The sequence below is a fragment of the Columba livia genome, chromosome 35, assembly GCF_036013475.1.
Source record: "Columba livia isolate bColLiv1 breed racing homer chromosome 35, bColLiv1.pat.W.v2, whole genome shotgun sequence".
Lineage (NCBI taxonomy): Eukaryota > Metazoa > Chordata > Aves > Columbiformes > Columbidae > Columba > Columba livia.
The window spans coordinates 300334-319243 of NC_088636.1; the positions used below are offsets into that span (position 1 = coordinate 300334).

Consider the following 18910-nt stretch of genomic DNA (forward strand, 5'->3'; position numbering starts at 1 on the left):
CGGGGCATGGGGGGAGTTTTGGGGTGAAAATGGCGGGTTTGGGGGGGTCGGGGGGTGGGGAGGTACTCACTGCGCCCCAGATTTGGGGGGAGGTGGAAGCTCTGGGGTCTTCGTGGGGGAGACGTGGGGCTCGAGTTCAGCTGGAGGGGGATTTGGGGCGATTTAGGGGGTGATTTTGAAGGGTTTGGGGGTGATTTGGGGGGATTTCAGGTCTGATTTGGGGGTGATCTGGGAGTTTTTGGGGTGCCGGTACCTGCGGGTCCCCCCTGGGTGCCGTCCAGGTCCTGCAGGAGGCGCTCGAGCTGCCCCAGGGTGGGCGGGGCCCGGGGGGGGCGGGGCCTCCACACCGAGCTGGGGGAGGAGACACGGCCCCGTGGCCCCAATGGCCCCGTGGCCCCATTGTCCCCATATCCCCATTGTCCCCAAGGTCCCCATTGTCCCCATTACCCCATTGACCCCATTATCCCCAATTTCCCCATTGTCCCCCAATGTCCCCATGTTCCCCCCCAGACCTGTAAAGCTGCTCCGTGTCCCCCCCCGGCACCTGGGGACAGAAACATTGGGGGTTAAATGGGGACATGAGACATCGTCACCCCCCAGTGCCCCCAATGTCCCCAGTGCCCCCAATGTCCCCGGTGTCCCCCAGTGCTCCCAGTGTCCCCGGTGCCCCCAATGTCCCCGGTGCCCCCCCAGTGCTCCCAGTGTCCCCAATGTCCCCAATGTCCCCCAGTGCTCCCGGTGTCCCCCCAGTGCTCCCGGTGTCCCTAGTGTCCCCAATATCCCCAGTGCTCCCAGTGTCCCCAGTGCCCCCAATGTCCCTAGTGCCCCCAATGTCCCCAGTGCCCCCAATGTCCCCCAGTGCCCCCAGTGCTCCCGGTGTCCCCAGTGCTCCCGGTGCCCCTAGTGTCCCCAATATCCCCAGTGCTCCCAGTGTCCCCAGTGCCCCCAGTGTCCCCCAGTGCTCCCGGTGTCCCTAGTGTCCCCAGTATCCCCAGTGCTCCCGGTGTCCCCGGTGCCCCCAATGTCCCCAATGCTCCCAGTGTCCCCAATGCTCCCAGTGTCCCCAATGTCCCCAATGCTCCCAAGTGTCCCCAATGCTCCCAGTGTCCCCCAATGCTCCCAGTGTCCCCATCGCTCACATGACCGTAGGGGAGTGGTGGTCGGGGTGGGGGGATGTCCCCGCCGGGGGGGGGAGGGGGGACACGCCAGCCGTGACGTCATCTCCAGGTCAGCCAATAGGGCGTCTGGGGAGGGGGTGTGAGGGGACCCAGGAGTTCAGGAGGGACCCAGGCGTCCAGGTCCTCCCCCCCACCCCGCCCAGGACCGACGGACGGACAGACGGACGCAGTCCTTACCCAGGTCCTCCATGGCTGGGATGGGGTGTGGCCCCCCCGGGTGACGTCACTGCACGCGGGCCCCTTGGTGGCCTTGTATGGAAGCAGCCAGACGCCTGGATCCCCCCCCCGGACGCCTGGGTCCCAACCCGGGAACCGGCCGCATGCAGGATACGGGGAGGGGCCCGAACTCCTGGGTCCCTCCCGAACTCCTGGGTCCCTCCCGAACTCCTGGGTCCCCCCCCCATGAACTCCGGGACTCCGAGGGCTGGAAACCCCAAAACTGGGGCTGGAAATCCCCCCAAAATGGGGCTGGAAACCCCCCAGGTGTGTGGCGCAGGGGGTGGGAACCCCAGGAAGAGGCAGCGACTCTGCTCAGCCCCCCAATTTATTGCTCAGAACTCCTCCCTCCCCCCCCCCCAAAAAAATGGGGGTCAGGCCTGGACAAAGCATTCCAGGACACCTGGGTCCCCCCCGGACACCTGAGTCCCCTCCCGGATGCCTGGGTCCTCCCAGGATTCAGGGTCCCCCCAAGTGTCGGGGTCCTCGGGGAGCTGGGCCTGGCGCCAGGTGGCAGGGTCCCCCCGGCCGCCTGGGTCCTCCCGGCCGCCACGGTCCCCTGTAGTTTCAGGGTGCTCCCGGATGCCTGGGTCCCCTGTGGGGTGGGGTTTTCCCCGGACACCTGGGTCCTCATTGGCTTTGGGGTGCTCCAGGAGGCCTGGGTCCCCCCGGATGCCTGGGTCCCCTGTAGTATTGGGGTGCTCCCGGACGCCTGGGTCCCCCTGGACGCCTGGGTCCGCAGTGATCCTGGGATCCCCTGTAGTATTGTGGTCCTCCTGGATGCCTGGGTTCCCCCGGACGCCTGGGTCCTCAGTGGTCCTGGGCTGCTCTGTGATTTCAGGGTTCCCCCGGACGCCTGGGTCCCCCCGGACGCCTGGGTCCTCTGCAGTATTGCTGTTCTCCCGGACGCCTGGGTCCCGCGTGGTTCCAGGGCTCTCCCGGACGCCTGGGTCCCCTGTAGTATTGCTGTTCTCCCGGACGCCTGGGTCCCGCGTGGTTCCAGGGCTCTCCCGGACGCCTGGGTCCCCTGTAGTATTGCTGTTCTCCCGGACGCCTGGGTCCCGCGTGGTTCCAGGGCTCTCCCGGACGCCTGGGTCCCCCATTGTTGGGGTGTCCCCCCAGTCTCCAGGCTCCTCCCAGCTGTCGGGGTCCCCCCAGATGTCGGGGTCCCCCCCGTCCTCCTCTTCCTCCTCTTCCTCGCGGGGGTCGGGGGGGGTCTGGCTGAAATAGGCCTCCCGGGTGACCCCCAGAATCCAGCGCTCGTATTGGGGGGCGGCTGTGAACTTGGGGGGGCCCTGGGCCCCGCAGCCCCCCCCGCCGGCCACCCCCAGCAGGAACCAGACCCCCCGCTCCAGGCAGAACAGGGGGGACCCCGGCGGCGCCTGCGGGGACACCCCAAAGTCAGGGGCATGGCAGGGGGGGACACCCCAAAAGTGGGGATGGAGTGTCCTGGGGTCACCCCCCCCCAAAGGGAGACACCCCGAGGGACCCCAAAACATCCCAAAAGGGACCCCAAAAAGGGACATGAGGACACCAAGGGACCCCAAAAAGGACCCCAACCCACCCAAAAGGGACCCCAGAATGGGACATGGGGACTCCAACACGGGACCCCAAAACCCCCCTAAAAGGGATCTGGGGACCCCAGAAGGGACGTTTGTGACCCCCCAAAGGACCCAAAAGGGACATGGGGACCCCAACCCCCCCCCCCAAAGGGACATGGGGACCCCGGGAGGCCATTTGGGCACCTGGCAGGCGCTGTCGCTTTCGGGGCCGGCGACACAGACGGTGTCAGGGTGGGTCGTGGCCCCCTCGGTGTCCCCAGCGTCCCCGCAGGACTTGGCCATTGTCACCTCCACGCTGAGCAGCTGCTCGGGGACCCACGGGCCTGGGGGACACAGGGGACATGGGGACGGGGGACATGGGGATCATGGGGGGACAACACGGGGATCATGGGGGGACAAAGGGATGTGGGGATCATGGGGATTTGGGGGGACAGGGGACATGGGGATGTGGGAGGACACGGGGATGGGGGGACAATGGGGATCATGGGGATGTGGGGGGACACAGGGACAGGGGACATGGGGATTTGGGGGGACACGGGGACAGGGGAACATGGGGATGGGGGGACAAAGGGATGTGGGGATATGGGGGGACACGGGGACACAGGGACATGGGGATCATGGGGATTTGGGGGGACACGGGGACAGGGGACATGGGGATGTGGGGGGACACAGGGACATGGGATCATGGGGATTTGGGGGGACACGGGGACAGGGGACATGGGGATGTGGGGGGACACAGGGACATGGGGATCATGGGGATTTGGGGGGACACAGGGACATGGGGATCATGGGGATGTGGGGGGACATGGGGGGACATTTGGGGACATGGCGGGGGACATGGGGATGTCACCGGGCGGGGACACAAGAGATGGCAACAGCAGGGATGGAGGTGACACTGAAACTGGCGACACCAAGGTTGGGGACATCAGGGCCAAGAGTGACACCAGGGTTGGAGACAACAAGGATGGAGGTGACACCAGAAATGGGGACGCCAGGGACGATGGGGACACCAGGGACGATGGGGACACCAGGGACGATGGGGACGATGGGGCTGCCCCCGGTGCCACTCACCCCGCGTCCCCAGGAGGGTCCAGCAGCGCGTCCCCGGGGGCGGGCGGTGGTCCCCGTAGGGCAGGCAGAGCGGGCGCAGGCTCCTCCCGAGCTGCAGGGGGCGCTGCAGCCGCAGCAGCGCCAAGTCGTGGCCCTGCCCGGCACCCACGAAGGCGCCGTGGAGCTGCAGCCGCGACCCCGCGCGGGCGGCGCCACCCGCGGCCACCACCTGCCAGCCCTGCGGGTCCTGAGCCCTGCGGGAACCGGGACGCCGGGGTCCCTCCTGAACGCCTGGGTCCCTCCCGGACGCCTGGGTCCCCTCCTGAACTCCCGGGTCCCTCCCGGACAACTGGGTCCCCTCCTGAACTCCCGGGTCCCTCCCGGACAACTGGGTCCCCTCCTGAACTCCTGGGTCCCTCCCAGACGCCTGGGTCCCCTCCTGAACTCCTGGGTCCCTCCTGGACACCTGGGTCCCCTCCTGAACTCCTGGGTCCCTCCCGAACTCCTGGGTCCCCTCCTGAACTCCCGGGTCCCTCCCGAACTCCTGGGTCCCCTCCTGAACTCCCGGGTCCCTCCCGGACGCCTGGGTCCCCTCCTGAACTCCCGGGTCCCTCCCGGACGCCTGGGTCCCCTCCTGAACTCCCGGGTCCCTCCCGGACGCCTGGGTCCCCTCCTGAACTCCCGGGTCCCTCCCGGACGCCTGGGTCCCCTCCTGGGTCCCTCCCGGACGCCTGGGTCCCTCCGGGGCGTGGGGCGCTGTGGGTGGGTTTCGTGGCTCCCAGCCCCCGTCCCGGGGGTGTCTGCGGGTCCCGCGGGCGCACTCACCCGATGAAGCACTGGGCGGCCGTGAGCACCCAGCCCTCGGCCACCAGGGCCCCCCCGCAGCGCGGCCGCCCCGCCAGCAGCAGCGTCACCGCCCAGGGCCAGGCCGGCCGGGGCGGGAACGGGGGGGACAGCGGGGGCCCCCCCTGCATCCCACAGCCTGCAGGGGAAACAGGGTCACACGGGGCGCCTGGGTCCCCCCCGAACGCCTGGGTCCCCTCCCGAACTCCTGGGTCCCCCCCCCATGAACTCCTGGGTTCTCCCCCCATGAACTCCTGGGTCCCCCCTCCCGATCTCCTGGGTCCCCCCTCCCTGAACGCCTGGATCCCCCCCCCGAACGCCTGGGGGTCCCCCCCACCCCGAACTCCTGGGTCCCCCGCCCCCCCGAACTCCTGGGTCCCCCAGCTCACCCAGGCACAGCCCGTCCTCCAGCCCAGCAGGGGGCGCCTCCCTGGGGCTGGGCGGGAAGGCGGCAGGCGGGAGGTGGCGCCGCAGCCACCGCGCGTGGGCCGGGAGCCCCGTGGCTACAGCCGGCCCCCCCGCGCGGGCACAGCCCGCCGAGAACGACAGGACCCCGGCCTGGACCCACCGACCGCCGGACAGACACACAACCGGGCCCCCCGAGTCTGCCTGGGGGACACAGCCATGGAGACACCATGGAGACACCATGGAGACACCATGGAGACACCATGGAGCGTCTACAAACCCCATAGAGACACTATAGAATGTCTACAAACCCCATAGAGACACCATAGACACTATAGAGCGTCTACAAACACCATAGAGACACTACAGAGCACCTACAAACCCCATAGAGACATCATAGAGACACTACAGAGCGTCTACAAACCCCATAGAGACACCATAGACACTATAGAGCGTCTACAAACACCATAGAGACACCATAGAGACGCTACAGAGACACTATAGAGAGTCTACAAACCCCATAGAGACACCATATAGCATCTACAGGTACCATAGAGACACTTAGAGACACCATGGAGACCCCTACGGACCCCACCGAGATCACATACAGACCCACATACATAAAACAGCCCCCCCCTGAGTCTGCCTGGGGGGTACAGAGCACCTATAGACACCTATAAAGCCCTGTGTATCCATATAGAGCTCTATAGAGCCCCATAGACCAGCCCCAGTGCCCCCAAGTCCACCTGGCACCCCCATAGGGCCCATAGCCCCTCTATGGATTCTGTAGGGGGCTCTATGCATTCTACAGGATCTGTAGGTGAGCCTATGGATTCTGTGGCATCTATAGGGTGTTCTATAGGTCCCTGACAGGCCCCATGCCCCTCCTGTCCGCCCACACTCACCACCCAGTGCCCCGAACCCCCATAACGCCCACACCCCCCATATCCCTATGGGGGTTCCCTGGGGTCTATAGGTGCGTATGTGGTTCTATAGGTACCTGGCAGGCCCCGTGCCCCTCGGTGCCCCCCGCGCACACCATGCCGCGCCGGGCCGGCCGCTCCAGCTCGCGCCGCCGCAGGGTCCCGTGCAGACAGTTACAGGTCGGGGGGCTCAGCAGGGACAGCGCCACCTGCTGGAGGGGGGACCCCGCGGGCAGGGACACTGCGGGGGGACATGGACAATGGGGTGTGGGATAATGAGGACAATGGGGACAATGGGACAGGGAGACATGGGGACAGGGGGACAATGAGGACAATGGGGACGGGGGAAAATGGGACAATGGGGGCAATGGGAGAGGGGACGGGGGGGAAAATGGGACAATGGGGACAATGGGACAATGAGAAAGGGGACGGGGGAAAATGGAACAATGGGGACAATGGGACAATGAGACAATAGGGACAATGAGACAACAGGGACAATGAGACAACAGGGACAATGAGACAATGGGAACAATGGGCCATGGGGGCCATGTCCCCCACCAAGAGGACCCAGGCATCCGGGTGCCCCTCACCGTTCTCGGCCACGTGTCCCCAGCCGGTGACCCAGCAGGTGGTGCCGTACGGGAGGGCGTGGCCGGGGCGGGGCAGGCACACGGGGGCCACGCCCGAGCCCGGCCCCGCCCACAGCGGCTCAGCCAATCGCAGCAGGGCCAGGTCGTGACCGCCAGCCACGCCCCGGAAACCAGGGTGAACCAAGATGGCCGACAGCGCCCGCTGCTGCCCGCTGACCTCATCGCTGACGTCATCGCCATCGGCCAATCGGAGCTGCCCGGCCACCACCTGCCACGCCCGCAGCTCCGCCCGGGGGCCTGAGGGGCTGGGGGGGGAAGGGGGACAATGGGGGAGGGGGGGACGAGGAGGGACGGGGTGACAATGGGGAGGGGATGACAATGGGGGTCTGGGTGTTTCAGGGGGGCTCAGGGGGGCCTAACAGGGGTCTACGTGGCCCAATAAGGTTTTAGGTGGCCCAGTAGGGTTCTGGGTGGTCCAACCAGGTTCTAGGTCGCCCAAGGGGGTTCAAGGGATCCCAGTGATGCTCTAGGTAGCCCAATAAGGTCCTAGGTGGCCCAAAGAGGGTCTGGTGGCCCAAAGAGGGTCTAGGGAGTCCAGTGAGGGTCTGGGTGGCCCAAGGGGGCTCTAGGGAGCCAAATGACATTATAGGTGGCCCAGTGATGCTCTAGGTGGCCCAGGGGGGTTCCCGGGCTCTCCCAGGACCCCAGGGGGTTCCCCAGCCCCCCCTAAACCCCCAGACTCACCCTATGAAGCAGTGAGCGGCCGACAGGACCCATTGGGGGGCGACCAGGGTCCCCCCGCAGAAGTGCTGCCCCCGCAGCTGCAGACTCACCTGCCACGGCCACTGCCCGGCCCTGGCGGCCGAGCCCCCGACCACGCGGCCCCGCTCGCGCTGCCGCCCGCACTCCAGCCCTGCCAACGCACCCGCACGCCTGGGTCCATCCCCCCAGGACACCTGGGTTCCCCTCCCCGGATGCCTGGGTCCCTTTGGAGAGGGTCCCCGGACGCCTGGGTTCCCCCCGCACGCCTGGGTCCATCCCCCCAAAAACCTGGGACCCCCCCGGGACACCTGGGTTCCCCTCCCCGGATGCCTGGGTCCCTTTGGAGAGGATCCCCCGAACGCCTGGGTCCCCTTAGGGGAGGGGGTCCCCCAGACGCCTGGGTCCGTTGCTCCTCCCCCTCCCATTTCAACCGTCCTGGGGGTTGTTGCGACAGCAGGAAGGGGATTGCAACAGCGGGGGGTGGGGGATGGGGTCCCTCCCGGACGCCTGGGTCCCCTCCTGAACTCCTGGGTCCCCCGGGACTCCTGGGTCCCCCCGGACTGGCAGTGGGAGGAGCCATGGGGCTGCTCATGAATATGCAGAGGCTCATTTGCATGTTTCTCACCTGGGGGAGCCTCCCCAGCTGGAATTTCAGCGTCTGTGGGGAAAATTAATGCATAAAAATGGTGGTGGCAGAACCTGGGAGCCCCCCCCGCTCCCCACCGAGGGACCCAGGCGTCCAGGAAGGGACCCAGGCGTCCAGGAAGGGACCCAGGCGTCCGGGAAGGGACCCAGGCGTCCGGGAAGGGACCCAGGCGTCCGGGGTTCATTTTTGGGGGCGATGACCTCAGGATTTTGGGGGGTGGTGACGCCATTGCCCCTTCCGGTCTGACTGGTCCAGCGGGCACCTCGCCCGGATGCCTGGGTCCCTTCCGGCGCCGGACGCCTGGGTCCCCTGGGGGGTCACCCTGCCCCCCCCTCCCCCACCCGTGTCCCCCCCACTCACGGAGCAGCAGCAGCAGCAGGAGGGCAGGGCCGGGGGGGGCGGGGCTCCGCATGGGGGGGCCTGGGGGGGGACACAAGGGGTTGGGGGTCAATGGGGGTCTGGGGGGGTCATTGGGGGTCTATGGGGGGGGATCTGGGGGTCTACGGGGGGTCATTGGGGGTCTCTGGGGGGTCATTGGGGGTCTCTGGGGGGGGATCTGGGGGTCTATGTGGGTCTGGGGGTATATTGGGGGTCTATGGGGGGATCTGGGGGTCTATGTGGGGTCTGGGGGGTCTCTGGGGGGGTCCCTGTGGGTCTGTGGGGGTCATTGGGGGTCTATGGGGGGTCCCTGGGGGTCTATGTGGGGTCATTGGGGGTCTCTGTGGGACTGGGGGTACATTGGGGATCTATGGGGGGGATCTGGGGGTCTATGTGGGTCTGGGGGTACACTGGGGGTCTATGGGGGGGATCTGGGGGTCTAGGGGGGTCATTGAGGGTCTATGGGGGTGAGTCTGGGGGTCTATGTGGGTCTGGGGGTACATGGGGGGGTCTCTGGGGGGTCCCTGTGGGTCTGTGGGGGGTCATTGGGGGTCTATGGGGGGGATTTGGGGGGTCTATGGGGGTCTGGGGGTACACGGGGGGTCTCTGGGGGGGTCCCTGTGGGTCTAAGGGGGGCCTGGAGGGTCCGGAGCGGTCCTGGGGGTCTCCTCGGGGGTCCCCATGGGTACCTGCGTGTCCGTGTGTCCGTGTCCGTGTGTCCGTGTGTCCGTGTGTCCGTGTGTCCGTGTGTCCCTGACCGCGTCCCCGTGTGTCCCCGGTCGCTGCCGCCGCCTCGTCTGCCCGGCGTGGGCCCCGCGGCCGCTTTTTAACCCCTCGGCCCCGCCCGGACGCCTGGGTCCCTTCCTCTGTGGGTTCCCCCCTCAGCGTGCACTACAGTTCCCAGCGGCAGGGAGGGACGCGGCGGCCGGCCAATCAGCGCGCGGGCCGCCTCAGCGAGGGCGGGAGGTGCGGCGGGCGCAGAGGCCAATCAGCGCGCGGGGCGCCTCAGGGCGGGCGGGGCAGTGGGAGGAGCGGCAGGAGGTTTGGCCCAATCGGCGTGCGCGGCGGGGGGGGGGGGGGCGGACCAATGGGAAGGGCGGCGATGGCGGCGCGCGCGGCGGTGTGCCTGGCCGGGCTGGCGCTGTCGCTGTACGCGCTGCACGTGGAGCGGGAGCACGCGCGGGACCCCGGATACCGCGCCGCGTGCGACCTGGCGCCCGCCGTGTCCTGCACGCGCGTGTTCGGCTCCCGGTAACCGGGAAAGGGGGGGGGGAAGAAGGGGGGGGAAAACGGCGGGGGCGGGAACCGGCGCGCGGGTAAACAGCGCCACGCGGCGCGGGGGGCGGGGCTTTGGCGGCGGCCAATGGCGTGCGGCCGAGCGGGGGGGCGAGACTTCGCGGCGGCCAATGGCGGGAGGAGCGGGGGGAGGGCTTTGGGCGCTAAGGGGGCGGGGCTTGGGGCGTGGTCATGCGCGCCCGCATCGGCAGGTGGGGGCGTGGCCACACTCAATGTATGGGCATGGTGGGCGTGTCTCGGCAGGTGGGGGCGTGGCCTCGGGCTGGTGCAGCCGCTGCTGGGTCCCGACAGCGTGGCCAACGTTCCCAACGGCGCCATCGGGGTCGCGTTCTACCTGCTGCAGGGGCTGCTGGGTACGGGCCCCGGGGCACTGGGGGCACTGGAGGGCACTGGGAGCACTGGAGGGCGCTGGGGTCACTGGGAGCACTGGAGGGCGCTGGGGGCACTGGAGGCACTGGGAGCACTGGAGGGCACTGGGGGCACTGGAGGGCGCTGGGAGCACTGGGAGCACTGGAGGGCGCTGGGGGCACTGGAGGCACTGGGGGCACTGGAGGGCACTGGGAGCACTGGAGGGCGCTGGGGTCACTGGGAGCACTGGAGGGCGCTGGGGGCACTGGAGGCACTGGGAGCACTGGAGGGCGCTGGGGGCACTGGAGGCACTGGGGGCACTGGAGGGCGCTGGGAGCACTGGGGGCACTGGGAGCACTGGGGGGCACTGGGAGCACTGGGGTCACCCTGGGGACACTGGGGGACCCTGGGAGCACTGGACGGGCACTAGAGGGCACTGGGAGGGCACTGGGAATGCTGGGGACACCCTGGGGACACTGTGGGACCCTGTGAACCCATCTCAGAGACACTGGGGGGGGGCACTGGGGACCCCTTAGGGACACTGCGGGGGGCACTGGGGACACGCTGGGGACACTGGAGGACCCTGGGAGCACTGGAGGGCACTGGAGAGCACTGGGAGCACTGGGAGGGCTGGGGACACCCTGGGGACACTGGGGGACCCTGGGGACCCTTAGGGACACTGCGGGGGGCACTGGGGACACTGCGGGGGGCACTGGGGACAGTGCGGGGGCACGGCGGGGCTCACGGGTGCTGCCGCGTCCCCAGGGCCGGCGCGCGGGCGCGCGGTGACGCTGGCGCTGCTGGGCTCGTCGGCGGCGGCGCTGGCGGCCTCGCTGTGGCTGGCGGGGGTGCTGGCGCTGGTGCTGCGCGACCTGTGCCTGGTGTGCCTGGCCACCTACGTGCTCAACGCGCTCCTGCTCGTCCTCAACCTGAAACGGCTGCGGAAACACAAAACCGCCTGAAATGAACCCAAAGTGGGGGGGGGGCACCTCATCCCGGTCCCCAATAAAACAGGGGGGGTCACCTCGTCCCCAAAAACCATGGTGGTGTCGCCTCCTGTGTGAACAACGGGCTCCGGATGGGCCCCAATGTACGGCGGCTGCGAAAGCACAAAACACAAAGGATTGAACCCAAAATTCAGGGGGATGCACCCGTGGGGTCACCCGATCCCCCCCAAAACATGGGGGTGTGAGGTCAATGGAGGAGTTTGCTTTAGTGGATGAGGACTGGGTTAGGGAGCAATTAAATAGTCTGGACATCCATAAACCCACGGGTCCGGACGGGATGCACCCGCGGGTGCTGAGGGAGCCGGCTGAAGTCACTGCTGGACCGCTCTCCGTCATCTTTGCCAAGTCTTGGGAAACGGGGGAGGTGCCCGAGGACTGGAGGAAAGCAAATGTCACTGCAGTCTTCAAAAAGGGCAAGAAGGAGGACCCGGGTAATTACAGACCGGTCAGCCTCACCTCTGTCCCTGGGAAAGTAATGGAACAGCTTCTCCTTGGTGCCATCTCAAGGCATATCAAGGATAAGAGGGCTATTAGGGGCAGTCAGCATGGCTTTACCAAGGGTAAGTCGTGCTTGACCAGCCTCATAGCCTTTTATGAGAATGTAACAAGGTGGATGGACGATGGCAGAGCGGTGGATGTGGTCTATACCTTGACTTCAGCAAAGCCTTTGACACAGTCTCCACAGCATCCTCACAGCTCAGTTGAGGAGGTGTGGTCTGGACAACAGAGCAGTGAGGTGGGTTGCAAACTGGCTTAAGGAGAGAAGCCAGAGAGCGGTAGTCAGTGGTGCGGAGTCCAGCTGGAGGCCAGTATCCAGTGCAGTGCCTCAGGGGGCAGCGCTGGGGCCAATGTTATTCAATATATTCATTAACGATTTAGATGAGGGAATAGAGTGCACTGTCAGCAAGTTTGCTGGTGACACCAAGCTGGAGCAGTGGTGACACTGGAGCTGTGCTGCCATCAGAGACCTGGACAGGCTGGAGAGTTGGGCGGGGAATAACCTGATGAAATTTAACAAGGACAAGTGTAGAGTCCTGCACCTGGGCAGGAACAACCCCAGGTTCCAGTATAGGTTGGGAAATTACATATTAGAGAGCAGTGTAGGGGAAAGGGACCTGGGGGTCCTGGGGACAGCAGGGTGACCATGAGCCAGCCCTGTGCCCTTGTGGCCAGGAAGCCAATGGGACCTGGGGGGGCTAGAAGGGGGTGGTCAGTAGGTCAGAGAGGTTCTCCTGCCCCTCTGCTCTGCCCTGAGGAGACCACACCTGGAATATTGTGTCCAGCTGTGGCCCCTCAGCTCCAGCAGGACAGGGAACTGCTGCAGAGAGTCCAGCGCAGCCACCAAGGTGCTGGAGGGAGTGGAGCATCTCCCGTGTGAGGAAAGGCTGAGGGGCTCTTTAGTTTGGAGAAGAGGGGACTGAGGGGTGACGTTATCAATGCTTATAAATATATAAAGGGTGGGTGCCATGAGGATGGAGCCAGGCTCCTCTCGGTGGCAAACAATGACAGGACAAGGGGCAATGGGTGCAAACTGGAACACAAGAGGTTCCACTTAAATTTGAGAAGAAACTTGTTCATGGTGAGGGTGGCCCAGGCTGCCCAGGGGGGTGTGGAGTCTCCTCTGCAGACATTCCAACCCGCCTGGTTCCTGTGTAACCTCAGCTGGGTGTTCCTGCTCCAGGGGGGGCTGCACTGGGTGAGCTTTGGAGGTCCCTTCAGTCCCAAACATACGGTGGTACTGTGTCACCTCAGCCCGGTCCCAAACGAAACAGGGGGGGTCACCTCGTCCCGAACGCAGCGGTTTCACCGTGTGTGTCACCCCCCGCCCAGGGAAGTGGGGTGCTGGGGGGGGACACCCCAAAAAAGGGACCCAGGCATCCGGGACCCCTCACGAGGGGACCCAGGAGGGCGGGGACCCCCCCTGTTCCCGCCCCCCCAAAACAGACCCAAGCGTCTGGGACGCCCTTAGTGCCCCCCCAAAAAAAACCCAATTCAGATCTTGGGAACCCCTACCTGAGGGGCAACAGGTGGCTTGGGGACCCCCACGAGGGGACACGGGTGACGTGGGGACCGCAACACTCGCGGGGTCCCCCTCGGGACTCCATTTCCCGCCCTTCACAGATGACGGCGGCTCCTCCCCCGCCGCGCGCCGTTCCCGCCCTTTCGGGTCACGTGTCGTTCCCGCCCTCTCGGGGAGGGACGAACCATTCTGAGGGGAGCGGGGGGGGGTGTGGAGGGACGGGAACCGTTCTGAGGGGAGGCGAGCGGGCAGGACCACTCTGAGGAGAATCCCGGGGGGGGCGAGCGTTCCGGACGCCTGGGTCCGCTGGTGGGTGAGTCGTGGGGGGCGCCCGGACGCCTGGGTCCCTTGTTTTGGAGGGAGAGGGACACGACACACGGGGACTGAGGGGACAAGGGGGGACCCGGACGCCTGGGTCCCTTCTGAGGGAACAAGGAGGGGCCCAGACGCCCGGGTTCCTTGTGGGCCCGGAACTCCTGGGTTCCCTCTGAGGGGACAAGGGGGGGGCCCGGACTCCTGGGTCCCTTTTCGGGGGGGCTGGAAAGGGGGCCCGAACTCCTGGGCCCCTTTGAGGGGCGTGGGGCCCGAACTCCTGGGTCCCTTTGGGGGGCGTGGGGCCCCAACTCCTGGGTCCCTTTTCGGGGGGGCTGGAAAGGGGGCCCCGAACTCCTGGGTCGCTTGTGGGGCGTGGGGCCCGAACTCCTGGGTCGCCTGGGGGGCGTGGGGCCCGAACTCCTGGGTCCCTTGGGGGGTGTAGGGCCCGAACTCCTGGGTCCCTTGTGGGGCGTGGGGCCCGAACTCCTGGGTCCCTTTTCGGGGGGGCTGGAAAGGGGGCCCGAACCCCTGGGTCCCTTGTGTGTGTGGGAGGGTTGTGAGTCCCTGTGGGTCCCCGTGTCCCCCCCACCATGAGGGGACCCCGGCGTCCGGGAGGGACCCCGGCGTCCGGGAGGGACCCAGGAGTTCAGGAGGGACCCAGGTGTCCGGAAGGGACCCAGGTGTCCGGTTCCCCCCGCCCAGGAGATGCTGCGGCGGGTCCTGGGGGGCTGCCGGGGGGTCCCCGTGCCCCCCCGCCCCCCCTCCCGCGCCGCCACCGACCAGCCCCCCCCGGCCGACTTGGCCCGCGAGCGCTCCAAGGCCGTCACCTCCTTCTACCACCAGCCCGCCATCGACGCCGCCGCCGAGAAGGTGGGGGGACCCCGAAAATGGGGGGTGGGGACGACCTGAAATCTTGGAGGGGGACCCAGGCGTCCGGGGGCGAAGCTCTGGACTGGGTGTCCCAGGGTTCTCGGGGGACCCAGGCGTCCGGGTGACGTCCCCCCACTGTGTCCCCCCCAAAATGCAGCCCTCGGTGCGCCTGACCCCAACCACCATGTTGTACTCGGGGCGCTCGCAGGACGGGAGCCACATCCTGGTGAGTGGGGGGGACCCCGGCGTCCGGGAGGGACCCAGGCATCCGGGTGGGTGGGTCCCTGAGAACAGGGGGAACCTCCCAGTGGCTTTGGGGTCCTGTGTGGGTTTTGGTGGACCCCGGTGTCCCCCCTGAGGGACCCAGGCGTCCTGCTGTGCCCCCCCCCTTGCAGAAAAGCGCGCGGTACCTGCAGCAGGAGCTGCCGGTTCGAATCGCCCACCGCATCCAGGGCTTCCGCGGGCTGCCCTTCATCATCGGCTGCAACCCCACCATCCTGCACGTGGTGAGGGGGGACCCAGGCGTCCGGGGGGAACCCAGGAGTTCAGCAGAGGGTGGGGGGAGGGGGGTGGGAACTAAAGTTTCAGGTTATGGGGGGGGGGGTGGAGGAAAGAAGGGGACACTGAGGTGAGTGGGGAACGGATTAGAGGTGACACCAAGGGAAATGGGGGGACCTAGGTAGACCTGGGGGATCCCAGGAGTTCGGGGAGGGACCCAGGAGTTCGGGGGGGGACCCAGGAGTTCAGGGCGGGGACCCAGGCGTCCGGGTGCTGACGTTTCCCCCCCTCCCCCCCCCCCCAGCACGAGCTGTACATCCGCGCCTTCCAAAAACTGAGCGACTTCCCAAGGGTGAGTGTCACGCGGTGCCCCCGTGTCACCCTGACCCTGTCACTCTGTGTGCACGTGTCACCCTTGTCCTCGCCTGCCCCATCCTCACGTCACCCCCGTGTCCCTGTCCCGTGGGGCGGGGGTGTCACCGGCTGTCCCCATGTCCCCGGGGTGTCCCCGGGATGTCCCCACGGTGTCCCCGCGGTGTCCCTGTGTCCCCAGATCCAGGGCACAGCGGACGAGGCGCGGTTCTGCGCGCTGCTGCGGGAGCTGCTGGACGATCACAAGGACGTGGTGACGCTGTTGGCCGAGGGGCTGAGGGAGTGCAGGAGACACATCCGGGTACGCCTGGGTCCCCCCCCGAGCTCCTGGGTCCCCCCCCGACCTCCTGGGTCCCTCCCGAACTCCTGGGTCCCCCCCCGAGCTCCTGGGTCCCTCCCGAACTCCTGGGTCCCCGCAGGACGAGCAGCTGCTGCGGCCGTTCCTGGACCAGACGCTGACGTCGCGGTTGGGGATGCGCATGTTGGCCGCTCATCACCTGGCTCTGCACGAGGACAAGGTCCCCTATACACCCTATAGATCCCATAGGTCCTATAGGGCCTCCCCCTCACCCCCTATATCCCCCTATATCCCCCCAGCCCGACTTTGTGGGCATCATCTGCACCCGCCTGTCGCCCAAGAAGCTCATCGAGAAGTGGGCCGACTTTGCCCGGTGAGGCGCCTATAGATGTCTATAGGGGGGCTGTGGGGAGCCAAGGGGTCCCTATGGGGCTGTCGGGGCTTCTGTGCACGTTCCCGGGCGTGCCTATGGCTTCCTATAGGCGCCTGTGCGAGCACCAGTATGGAAACGCCCCCCGCGTGCGCATCAACGGACACGTGGCCGCGCGGTTCCCATACATCCCGCTGCCCCTGGACTACGTGCTGCCCGAGCTGCTCAAGAACGCCATGAGGTGCGGGACCTATGGGGGATATAGGGGCGTACGGAGGGTTATAGGGGGTACAGGGGTTATAGGGGCTATAGGTTCCCATCTGTCCCGCTGCCCCTGGACTGCCTGAGCTGCTCAAGAGGTATAGGGGCTGGGGAGGGATGGGGGCTATAGGGTGCTGGGAGGTGTATAGGGGCTTATAGGGGACTGGGCGGGGGGGGATAAGGGCCCATAGGGCGCGTGGGTCTATAGGGTGTGTGGGTCCCTGTTCCCAGGGCCACCATGGAGTGCCACCTGGACACCCCCTACAACGTCCCCGACATCGTGGTGACCATCGCCAACAACGACATCGACCTCGTCATCCGGTACGGACAGACACACGGACACACGGGGGTCCCCGGGGATGGTCCCCATGGCCGCGTGTTCCCCGCAGCGTCCCCGTGCTTGGTTCCCCAAGTTCCCCCCGGTCTCCGGTGTCCCCACGTTGGTGTCCCCATGGGTGTCTCCTGTGTCCCCACGGTCAACGTCCCCACGTGTTTGTCCCGTGTCCGCAGGATCTCGGACCGTGGGGGGGGGATCCCGCACGAGCTGCTGGACAAGGTGACCCAGTACCACTTCAGCACGGCCGAGAGCAGCGCCCAGGACCCCCGCCTGGGGGGGCCCTTCCGCCAGCTCATGGACCTCAGCAACAGCCCCATGCACGGGTAGGGACACGGGGGTGACCCACGGGGGTGACCTGTGGGGTGCTGTGAGCTCAGCAACAGCCCCACGCACGGGTAGGGACACGGGGGTGACCTGTGGGGTGTGAGCTCAGCAACAGCCCCACGCACGGGTAGGGACACGGGGGTGACCTGTGGGGTGTGACCTCAGTAACAGCCCCACACACAGGTAGGGAAACAAGGGGTAACACATGGGGTGGTAAGACTGAGGGGTGTAGCCGAGGGGGTGTAACATCTCAGGGTGTAACCCGCGGGGTGGTGACACCCGCAGGGCGGTGACCCGGTGGAGACCCAGTGGTGACCGGGGGTGTTTGACCCTGGGGTGGTGACCATGGGGGGTGGTGACCCAGGGGGTGTGACCCATGGGCTGGTGTGACCCCCGGGTGTGACCCCCGGGTGTGACCCACGGGGTGTTTCCCACGGTGCGCAGGTTCGGGTTCGGGCTGCCCACGTCCCGGGCGTACGCCGAGTACCTGGGGGGGTCCCTGGCGCTGCAGTCGCTGCAGGGGGTGGGCACCGACGTGTACCTGCGGCTGCGGCACATCGACGGCAAGGCCGAGAGCTTCCGCATCTAGGGCTGGACCCGCAGCACCCGCAGACCCCCAGCGGCAACGCGGAGCTGAACGCGGGGCTGCAGAACCCGGGCCCGGGGTCACTGGGCATCGCGGAGCACCGGCCGGTTCATCTCGGTCAACGTGGAGATCAGGATGGACCTGGAGAACATCCCCGTGTTGGACACTGCTCACCATGGACCTGGAGAACATCCCCGTGTTGGACACTGCTCACCATGGACCTGGAGAACATCCCCGTGTTGGACACTGCTCACCATGGCCCTGGAGAACATCCCCGTGTTGGACACTGGTCACCATGGACATGGAGAACATCCCCATGTTGGACACTGGTCACCATGGACATGGAGAACATCCCCATGTTGGACACTGGTCACCATGGACATGGAGAACATCCCCGTGTTGGACACTGCTCACCATGGACCTGGAGAACATCCCCGTGTTGGACGTTGGTCACCATGGACATGGAGAACATCCCCGTGTTGGACACTGGTCACCATGGCCATGGAGAACATCCCCGTGTTGGACACTGGTCACCATGGACCTGGAGAACATCCCCGTGTTGGACACTGGTCACCATGGACATGGAGAACATCCCCGTGTTGGACACTGGTCACCATGGACATGGAGAACATCCCCGTGTTGGACACTGCTCACCATGGACCTGGAGAACATCCCCGTGTTGGACGTTGGTCACCATGGACATGGAGAACATCCCCGTGTTGGACACTGGTCACCATGGCCATGGAGAACATCCCCGTGTTGGACACTGGTCACCATGGACCTGGAGAACATCCCCGTGTTGGACACTGGTCACCATGGACATGGAGAACATCCCCGTGTTGGACACTGCTCACCATGGCCCTGGAGAACATCCTTGTGTTGGACGTTGGTCACCATGGCCCTGGAGAACATCCCCATGTTGGACGTTGGTCACCATGGACCTGGAGAACATCCCCATGTTGGACACTGGTCACCATGGACCTGGAGAACATCCCCGTGTTGGACACTGCTCACCATGGCCCTGGAGAACATCCCCGTGTTGGACACTGGTCACCATGGACATGGAGAACATCCCCGTGTTGGACACTGGTCACCATGGACCTGGAGAACCTCCCCGTGTTGGACGTTGGTCACCATGGACATGGAGAACATCCCCGTGTTGGACACTGGTCACCATGGACCTGGAGAACATCCCCGTGTTGGACACTGGTCACCATGGACATGGAGAACATCCTTGTGTTGGACGTTGGTCACCATGGACATGGAGAACATCCTTGTGTTGGACACTGCTCACCATGGCCCTGGAGAACATCCCCATGTTGGACGTTGGTCACCATGGACCTGGAGAACATCCCCGTGTTGGACACTGGTCACCATGGACCTGGAGAACATCCTTGTGTTGGACGTTGGTCACCATGGACATGGAGAACATCCTTGTGTTGGACGTTGGTCACC

General features: G+C 66.3%; 3 protein-coding genes across 9 annotated transcripts; 2 read left to right on the forward strand and 1 right to left on the reverse strand.

The window, feature by feature from the left end:
* Positions 1-3: 3 nt before the first annotated feature.
* LOC135576929 (serine protease 53-like) lies at positions 4-11074 on the reverse strand. 5 transcript variants are annotated; one of them, XM_065044272.1, is made up of 15 exons: positions 10943-11074; positions 8536-8595; positions 8155-8187; positions 7512-7680; positions 6768-7072; positions 6255-6418; positions 5239-5458; positions 4832-4988; positions 4028-4260; positions 3140-3279; positions 1356-2776; positions 1140-1244; positions 513-544; positions 254-351; positions 4-140 (listed from the first exon to the last, which is right to left on the reverse strand). In XM_065044272.1, exons 2-11 carry the CDS (start codon positions 8585-8587, stop codon positions 1769-1771), a joined length of 2481 nt encoding a protein of 826 aa, XP_064900344.1. In that variant the 5' UTR covers positions 8588-8595; positions 10943-11074; the 3' UTR covers positions 4-140; positions 254-351; positions 513-544; positions 1140-1244; positions 1356-1768. The 5 variants fall into 5 exon arrangements, with proteins under 5 accessions (XP_064900344.1, XP_064900346.1, XP_064900347.1 ...); XM_065044276.1 differs by lacking the exon at positions 10943-11074 and adding an exon at positions 9243-9444 and having other exon boundaries at positions 5-140; XM_065044274.1 differs by lacking the exon at positions 513-544.
* Positions 9617-11238, forward strand: LOC135576937 (vitamin K epoxide reductase complex subunit 1-like). The gene is made up of 3 exons (XM_065044303.1): positions 9617-9804; positions 10093-10202; positions 10963-11238. Exons 1-3 carry the CDS (start codon positions 9641-9643, stop codon positions 11157-11159), a joined length of 471 nt encoding a protein of 156 aa, XP_064900375.1. The 5' UTR covers positions 9617-9640; the 3' UTR covers positions 11160-11238.
* A 2159-nt stretch (positions 11239-13397) lies between these two features.
* On the forward strand, positions 13398-17688 carry BCKDK (branched chain keto acid dehydrogenase kinase). 3 transcript variants are annotated; one of them, XM_065044286.1, is made up of 12 exons: positions 13403-13537; positions 14242-14409; positions 14567-14635; positions 14805-14915; positions 15212-15259; positions 15461-15580; positions 15699-15797; positions 15877-15950; positions 16060-16188; positions 16440-16529; positions 16719-16868; positions 17314-17688. In XM_065044286.1, exons 2-12 carry the CDS (start codon positions 14245-14247, stop codon positions 17456-17458), a joined length of 1200 nt encoding a protein of 399 aa, XP_064900358.1. In that variant the 5' UTR covers positions 13403-13537; positions 14242-14244; the 3' UTR covers positions 17459-17688. The 3 variants fall into 3 exon arrangements, with proteins under 3 accessions (XP_064900357.1, XP_064900358.1, XP_064900356.1); XM_065044285.1 differs by having other exon boundaries at positions 13398-13533; positions 15212-15580; XM_065044284.1 differs by having other exon boundaries at positions 15212-15580.
* The last annotated feature ends 1222 nt before the right edge of the window (positions 17689-18910 follow it).